The sequence below is a fragment of the Acanthisitta chloris genome, unplaced genomic scaffold, assembly GCF_000695815.1.
Source record: "Acanthisitta chloris isolate BGI_N310 unplaced genomic scaffold, ASM69581v1 scaffold846, whole genome shotgun sequence".
NCBI classification, from domain to species: Eukaryota; Metazoa; Chordata; class Aves; order Passeriformes; family Acanthisittidae; genus Acanthisitta; species Acanthisitta chloris.
Genome location: NW_008678497.1, coordinates 55,477 through 64,772, shown reverse-complemented (window position 1 = coordinate 64,772; position 9,296 = coordinate 55,477). Strand labels below are relative to the sequence as shown.

Here is a 9,296-nt window from a genome sequence, read left to right as displayed (position 1 = left end):
ATTCCTGCTCTCCACCCCTCAACTCACAGTGCGCAGCACTGGATTTTGGGAGACCCTGAACTGCAGCTCCTGCACTATTCTACTCTGTGTGCTGCCATGACAAAAAGACAAAATACTGAAACTAATAAACTGGGGAAAGCAGGGAGAAAAAGATCTAGCCTATACCGGTACCCTCAGCGCCTGCTTTCAAGCCTTCCTGGCGTTCAATATTTTTAGGTAGAAGATGACAAGATAAGGCAGCATGAATGAATCATCGCTAGCTTAAGACTGAGAGTATAAACATGCCAAAATCTGGAAAACACAAGTCACTGAGAGGTCTTCTCAGGAAGCAGGAGCATCTTAATATGGCTAGCACACTTAGAAGTGAAATAAGCAGAAGGAATCACTTTGGTGTATGAGAAATAACTCTTTTCTTGATTCTGTGCCCATTTAATGAAGGCAAGGGGCCAGGGTGTGATAACGTTGTGACAAATGAGCTGCATCTTCCAGTATTTCATCTTGTGAAGGAAAACAAGGAAGAGAAATGCTGCTTGAGTTATTTCAGGGGCACCAAACTGAGACAGGCAGCAAGGAGATCAAACAGCATCTCCCACCAACTTCCTCTCAAAATCAGATCTGTGACAAAGGCTGAGGCTGCTGCCATGTCACAACGTGCAAGAAACCACCCTCAGTGGCCAACTTTGTAAAGATGCTGGTAAGCAGAGACAGAGACTCCAGCCTGGGAGGAATTAGGCCAGCCAGGAGTGATTTGGGTTGGACATGTGTAGCAGGTAGCAGCCAAATAGAGAACAACCTTCAAAGCCATTTGACATTTAGGCCCAGACAGGATGAAAACTAAACCTCAGCCTAAATCCTTTTAAAGCTCTATACAGATGTTAGAGCCAGGACTTTGGCAGGTGGGAACTGGCATGACAGCTCCTCTGACTCAGCTGAGGCTGGGAAGGAAAACTTTCAGAGTGAGAGGGAGGGACCAGAGGACAAAGGACCTCATGTCAGTGATGGCAAACACCTGAAGCAAGCAGCTGTGAAAGGCTTGAAGGTGTGGATTATGCTGCTTGCTAAGTACCTGCCTCAAAGGGAGCCCAGAAGATTAATTCACTGCTTGAAACTGAGCTGAGGAAGCAATGCTTCAAGTGCTAACAAATACTAGGACTGAGGACATGGGGAAGAGCTCTTGCTTCTCAGAGCTTCACAAACTTCCAGCTGAGGAAACTCAACTGATCTCCAATAGTCTTTTGCTCTGAATCTGCCTGCACAGCATTAGGCCTTAGATTGCAAAGGTTTCCAGTGTTCTTTCAGCCCGTGCTTGATGGTAGTCCAGTGAGACCAAGGTCTGTGTAGAGCAGGACACAGACCTTCACATAACACAGAGTTTGCACCCATGCTTCAGACCTCATTCCTGCAGCAACCAACCCCTGATTTACTGAAAGGTACATTGGAGAAGAAGACCTAGTCATTGTATCTGATAGGCAGCTCTAGATGCAAGGAAAGGAAAAGGACAGCAACATATTTAGGAAGGAGCAGTAATTAATTTCAAATGTAATCCTGGTTGAGTCATTTCATACTATTTATAACTGTCAACCACGGCTCAAATCTTCCCTGACCTTTCTGCAATTAATGGATTTGAAATTTTCCCTGGTTTGACCTCATGGAGTGCAATCCCACAAGGCCTTATTAGAAAACACAACTGTGCATGTGTTTGTTCACACCTGGGCATCTGCCATTCAGGTGCTGTTGGCCAGTTCTGTCTGAGATTGACAACTTTGCAGAACACCCATCAAAAACAACTCTCTCCCCTCCCACAAAACAACCCTCCAAAAACCTTCCTGATGTGTCCGAACTGCTGGACCATGCTATTTTTGTTTTACCTGTGAAACTACTGCTCATTTCAGGTACATCATCCTCTTCCTCATTCTCTGTATGCACTATGCCAGCATTTTGCATATCATTGTAAGACTTGGTTCGCTTTGGAGTCGACTGCTTCGAGCCAGACTGCAGGTTTTGCAAAGCATCGGTGGAAGTCACTTTCCCACTGAGGGGCTGGCTGGGAGGCTTGGGCGTTCCATAATAGTTACCTAGGCAATAGAGACACATTTGCATCTTCAAAAGGGAACAATTTATAGCAGCAAGATTTCTATTTTATTTTCTTTACAGTTCCATTAAAATTTCTGTCCCTCCCCACAAATAAGTCATTAAATCAACACGTGCCATTCCCATTTTTGGGGGTGCATGTTTCATCTCTAGAGCAGACACGGAAATATCTCTTGCCTTTTAAGTTATTCTTGTCCAATCTAAAAGCATAAGCAATGGTCACATTGTTTAGGTGCACTGAGCGTACAAGGGCTAAAACAAAAGGCAATCATGGTGAATAGCAAAACTTCATCTCGTTACATCTGAATTTCAATTAGTAGCCTTTTTACATGTGTGCACCCACACAATGCTGTGGCAGATCTGGAGTGAGCCCTGCAGAAAATAAAAAATTCATGACTGCTATCACCAAGAGAAGTGATGAAAGGCTCGATGGCCTGCTTTAATACACAGGTTCTTTTAGGGGGGATGTTGCATTTAGAAAGCAAAAACTATTCTCTCTCTAAAAGAAAACTTTGTCAAAGGAGAGAAAAGAAAAGATACCACGTGTCACTGCTTTCTTCAAAGAGGAAATTCAGCAGTTGGGTCAGCTTGGGTAGAAGTGAACAACCAGACTTTAAAGCAAAACTTGAAGGGACAAAGCTGCACCCACAGTTATACCAATACACAGCTCCTGGCAGCCACCACCAGATGTGATGGAAACAGCACAGAGTGCTTGGGATGCTTCCCTGTCATGGTAAGTGACCGTGGAAGAAACACAGAATAAGTGCAGGTCATTGATGCCAGAAGAGCACAGAGGAACTTCACTGCTCCTGTTTCACTTCACCTCAAGCACCACAGCAGGGCTTGATTTGCCCTGATAGGCTCTATGGGAACCTCCACCACAGCAGGGCTTGATTTGCCCTGAAAGGCTCTATGATAGGAACCTTAGGTCTGGAACTGTTTCTCACAGCACTGGGCATTACAGGAATTCAGAGCTATTCCAAGGTGCATCTTTTTACACAATGATATCTTATACACAACAGTTTTATGTAAATTCCCAAAGATTTCCCTTTCAGGTATAATTATTCATTTTTAGTTGCCACGTTTGGATTCCAAAGGTAGACTTAAAAATTCTCCTATACTCTGACATGACAAAACATAAAGGAGTCCTTCCATATAGCTTCACCTGTACAGCAGCTCAAAATTCTTCTCTAAAATACGTGTACACTTATTTACATTCTTCAACTATTTCCATAGACTATGTATAACCTGAAAACATTATTTTTCAGTTTTTCAGTACATAGTTTCTTGCCCACTGTAGAAGAAGGCCAGATCTGAGACCATCTAAAGAAACTGAAGGCACACAAGTCCAAGGGACCTGATGAGATGCATCCACAAGTCCTGAGGGAAACTGGATGAAGTTGCTGTGTCACTTTCCATCATATTTGAGAAGCTGTGGCAGTCTGGTGAAGTTCCCACTTATTGGAAAAGGAGAAGCATAACCTCCATGGGTCCTCCTTTATGGACAGGCTGGTCAGTCTCACTTCTGTGCCTGCCAAGATCATGGAGCAGATCCTCCTGGAAGCAGGATTATCAGGACACACCAGGAGCAGAAATCACCCTAGCTCAGACTGGCAGAGGTCTTCTGGGAAGACCACTTAGGACACATGCTGCTATCTTTCCCCCTCACTATCTCCCATGAGGTGAAAAAGTATTTCTTATAGAGTTGAGGCCAAAAAAGTCAGAGTAGTTCCTACCTCCACACTTTTACAGCTGGAGTACTAGGACAGCAACACGTGCAGGTTTGTCTTAACAAGGTGTGTTTGAGTCTGTATACAACATCGTGGATTCAGCTCCATAGGAGCAGCAACACTCCACAATGCTTTCATCTTCTGTTCATCATTTCAGAATCTTAAATGCACATTGATGCATAATTTATAGGCAGAAGGAAATTACTTCTTCTGGAAAGAGCCTCTAATGGGTACGGAGGCTCCGCAAGCAGGTTGCAGTCTCTGCTAGAGAAATAATTCTTATGCTCTACATACTGCAGGATTATTTTATACAAAAAAAGGAGGAATGGAGGGGAGAGAGTGCCAAAGGAAAATACAAAGGTTGGTGGGGAAAAAAAAGGCATAATCAACCCTGCTCCCATCTATCCTCTTTGGCATTTCTCATGAAAATGATGCTACTCTGGGATTTAGGGTTTATTTAGGTGGTTTCATTGCTTGTTTTTTTTTAAAAATAGAAAAAAAGTGTGCTTTCTAAGCATATTAACTGCCAAGCAAAGAGAGTCACATGGGTATCATACACATGAATACAGCTTTAATTTATGGCACTGCACATCACTTTTGTGTGAAAGTTATTTTGGGTCTGTTGCAAATGGTTAAATCATTTAGGATGGATACAGCAAAGTAAATGAAGGGGCTATATAGATGTTGATGGTGTGCTTTTTATTTCCCCTGGACAAGAAGATAGTACAGATGTTACCATCCCTCCTCCAATTACAGAGAAATATATGATTATATCTCTGTGTTTTGTTCCTCTTCAGTTCCTCTAGCAACAGCAAGGCTGGAGTTCCTAACAGTCCACAGAGAGCTGTTCCTCAGCAGAAAAACAGGCTTCTCTGAAGTATAGCAGATTTTATTATACCAAAATCATTAGTCATTTTTCAAACCAGCCAGGGTTGTTGGTACTATTACTAGTGAAAAATTATTTTCTACCATGAGTGTTCTGTCTTAGAGGATCCCTACAAATATACATGAGCATAGAGAGAAAATACGAATTAGAAACTGAGCATGGCTCTGCATGTGTGAGGTTTATGGGAAATGCAGCTATTAGGGCTGAACTTTTCTTTTTTCTCCACAGGAGGCAGATTAAGCCTGAGTCAATATTCCAAAAAATCACAACTCTTCTTTCAGATTCACACAAGGACAAACAGGTTGGGGAAACAGCTCATGATGCAAATCTGCAAAAGAATGCTCCAGCACAGCCTCCAGGTGACATGGAGAATGAGAGAAAATGGAAATACTATTTTTTCCTTATGTTTGCTGGATGCAGCCAGATCTGCTTCTCTCCTTTAAGCATTTTTAAAGACACAGCGTGTGAGCCTGGACGTGGGGGCAGAGACACTATTAGGGGAGACTGGTACCTAAAATCATCACCAGAACTCATGTTTCATCCTAGAAACTGGAAAGAGAAAATATTTACCCTGTGACTCAGAAATCCAAACGTGCACCATTAACAACGATAGTGAACAAGCCCAGCAAGAGTTTCACAACACTCACACTTGATATTATTCATTCAAATTAAATCTGTCAATGTTTATGAAAAAACACACATTTAAAAATGCGCTTTAACAGTGTTTTGTGAGCCACTTGTAAGCCTAAAGAAGGGGCTAACTTCATAGCCAGTGTAATTTGTACTGAATATCCAATCAGCTCTAATTATTAACAGCATGTTACATGTGCATACACAAGCATCTGTCATCCCAGAGGATCCCAAAACATTTTCTGAAGTCAGCACAGTAGTTATGGCAGGACTCCCTGGGGTGCTGAGCTCAGGTGAAGCTCTGCAAAACTTCTAAGGACTGTGACCCCAACAGGATGTCTCAGAGCTGGATAGGAGCAGCCTGTCTCCCAGACAAAGGAGATTTCTTGAACAAGACTGCAGGAAACCCTCTACATTTCTGTGGAAATGGCAGTTCTGAAGCAGCCAGCATGGCAGAAATAGCACTTTCCCATGTCTGAGTCCTATGGGAATCAGGCGTCTAAGCTTTACCCTCTAACTCAATCACATTTGGATCCTGCCTACAGCAGTTGAATTAATAGCTAATAACAACACATTCACTCAGCAGATGCACATACCATTAACCGAATCCCTTGTCATCACCTTTCACTAACCCTTATTTTATTCAGTCCCTTGGTGCTTAAAACTTACTTAACCACAACCGAAGTTCAATGGCAGCTTTTGCAGCCAAATCCATGACTTAATCCATACACTGTAAAGCACCACTCAGGAGAGTGCACAAAAATAACAATAATAATGAAAAAAAACCCAGAAGAGCTACTTGGAATGAGTTGATTTCTTTTCAATTCCTTATCTCCAAGTGTCGGCAGCTCACACATTTTAGCATCACGCACAGTAATTAGGCTTTGGTAACACGTTATCACAACAATAAGACAAGTTCTCATCATCCTAACACTTCTTCCTCTGCCAATTCATGCAGTGATCACAATCAATGAAAGTAATCTGCAGCAGCTTCCACCCTGTCCTGCAGTTTCTGAATTAATGCAATGCTGTCAGCCAAGAGAAGGTTCGTTTTAAGTTTTAGACACCAAGTGATAATGGAAAATTGTATTTCAAAATAAGTAAACATCCTTATTCAATCATAGAATCATAGAATTTAAGGGTTGGAATGGACCTTATAGATCATCTAGTCCTAACCCCTGCCATGGGCAGGGACGTCTCCTCACTAGATCAGGTTGCTCGAGGCCTCATCCATCCTGGTCTTGAACACCACCAGGGTTGGGGCAGCCACAGCCTCCCTGGACAACCTCTTCCAATGTCTCACCACCCTTAGATTCCCCTGATGAACAATAAATTCACAGACAACCTTAGGTTGTTTCTGTGACCTGGAATTTGAAATGTAAATCACAAAAATACACCAACTAGCTAAACTTCTAAATAAAATAACTAATAATCTATTCCATTAAAAAACTTTTTGCCATTCACCATTCAATTCAGTTAGGGTTGAAAGGATTCCACCCAGCCAAGATGCTGTTCCTAGGATGGGTAGAAATGCACAAGAACAGAGACACAATCTAACAGGTTAAAAACTGGAATGGATACCAAAGTAGGTGTTTCACCTTGCAGAGGTGGAAGACATGACCATGGAGGCTGCTGGGCAGGGGACAGTGCAGCAGAGCTGACATGGAGAGGTGGAAGAAGGCAGAGGAACTGACTGCAAGGTCAAGCACAGACTTGAGTATTAATCCTAATGGTACAATATCAATTAAAGAATGTGGTCCCAAACCATATATTTGAGTTACTCTAATCTGGGTTTGCTCTGCACTAGCTATTCTCTCTTCTGGTGCAGAGGTTTAGGCCTGGGACCAGGAGGGCATTTGTGTCTCAGGAAAGGACCAAGAAGAGTTTAAGCAGTTCTAATACACTGATGCCTCCTGCAAAGCTTAATTTTGCAATTATTAAAATCCCAAGAAACTCAAAAGCCTCTGTGTAGCACAGAAGACCCTGTGTCCACAAGAAGTGCATCTGATCCTCAAAGTGACCACTCCGTTAACAAGGACTCCATTAATAGCTCATGTTTTAAAAAGCAGTTCACAGCTTACTGTCTTGGTGCAAATGGGTATTTTGGGAAGGAGACTTGGAGATAAGCAGCAAAATTAAGCAAGGCCTTGATACAAAGACTTGAAATGTAATTATTAATGTAATTGTTTTCTTTCTGAGATACAGCTCTTCTTCTCTGCACTGTAGAAGAACCAAAACAATTGACCCTTAATTTTAGCAGAAGAGCTTCTGCTCATCTAATCCAGCAAGAGTGCTTGTGTCTGATTAGCAAAGGATGAATTGGATCCTGGGAGCAGAGCTCCTGCCACAGTGTTTTGTCTGTTCTCTTCCCAGATCACAGTCTGCTACAGATTTCCACATTTAGATGACAGATCTGGCTGCTGTCTGTGGGATTCACCTAGCTGCAACTGCACATTGATTAGCAATTGCCTTGAGGAAATTCAGAGTATCCAGGCAACCGGGAGGAGACTGCAGATACAGCATCTGGATCGGAAGCAAAACAGGCAATGAAGGAGATCTCAGAGAAATTAACCTACAATATACCCATTTGCTTTAAATAGTAGATTCTCTGTCAATTTTTGCAGTTATTAATGGTGAGGTTAACTTTAGGTTTCTTGTCAAATTATTCAAACTGTTACAATACGCACATTTCAATTTTTATCTGAGATTTCACTTATATGCCAATCAGTGTCCTAAAGGCAATGACATCACGGGAGAAAGTCACCTACAGATCTGGGGTTGTTCAGCCTGGAGAAGAGGAGGCTCAGGGGAGACCTTATCACCCTCTACAACTCCCTGACAGGAGGTTGGAGTCAGGTGGGGGTTGGTCTCTTCTCCCAGGCAACCAGCAGCAGGACAAGAGGGCACAGACTCAAGCTCTGCCAGGGGAGGGTTAGGTTGGATATTAGGAAGAGATTTTTTACAGAGAGAGTGATCAGACATTGGAATGGGCTGCCCAGGGAGGGGGTGGATTCACCATCCCTGGAGGTTTTCAAGCTGAGACTGGATGTGGCACTTAGTGCCATGGTCTAGTAACCATGGTAGGGTTGGATTGATGATCTTTTCCAACCCAGCTGATTCTGTGATTCTATAATTTTTCCTGCATTGAGATATCACTAGGTATTGCCACATGCTATTGTTAACACTCATGTACAACTGCATCCAAGCAGACCTAATGTATGGAAAATTTCTAAAACAAAGCAATGATACTTAATAAATAAGCAGTAAGCACTTGGTAGCATGGGGTACAAGATGGTTATGGAAACTCAGGGTGTTTCATGAGACCAGCTGTATTACACCAACTGCTATAACTACATGCAAGTAGATTAAAAAAAATCATAAGGAACGTAAATGAGCATGTGCTTGAGTACAGCATATACTGAAAACTGGAGAAGCAGCTGGAAACACCCTACCTAGCACAAAGCTGTGGGAATAAAATGCATGTTAAGCCAGTGCAACATGCAATTCTTCATCTTGCAAATACTCAAATATTTATAGATATAGTCCCACCATGAAGATGTATCCCATTAACACCTTCCCTCTCTGGAAGGTGGTGGCATGTGTATAGCAGCTCCCAGCACAGGGTGAGCTCTGCAGTGGCAGGGAAATGCCACAGCCTGTGGAGTCAGTGCAGGAGGAGCTGGATAACACCAGTGAGGATCAGCCAATTCTAGAGAGTCCTGAGAACACCAGTACCAAGAAACAAGACCAAAATGTGCCTGGCTGACATCTATCAATGGATTACTAGGAACAGTAGTTCTAGTACTATTAGTACTACTTAACACATTAGACTGTGGTTTGAGAGCAAACGATGCTTTAAAATAACCTGAACTCTAACTTAGGAAAAAAGCAACTAATTCACCGTATCTCTTCTTGCCAGTGGTGTTTGGGAATAACCTCACATTGAAAAACTTCTTATT

The 9,296-nt window shown here is 42.5% G+C and overlaps 1 protein-coding gene across 1 annotated transcript in view; it reads right to left on the bottom strand.

Moving 5' to 3' along the window:
• Positions 1 to 9,296, bottom strand: part of MAGI1 (membrane associated guanylate kinase, WW and PDZ domain containing 1) — a 90,971-nt gene that overhangs the window by 76,637 nt on the left and 5,038 nt on the right. The window contains exon 2 of the mRNA XM_009076881.1: positions 1,869 to 2,075. Within this exon, the coding sequence (XP_009075129.1) occupies positions 1,869 to 1,944 (76 nt within the window). The 5' untranslated portion in view covers positions 1,945 to 2,075. The remainder of the gene's footprint in view (positions 1 to 1,868; positions 2,076 to 9,296) is intronic.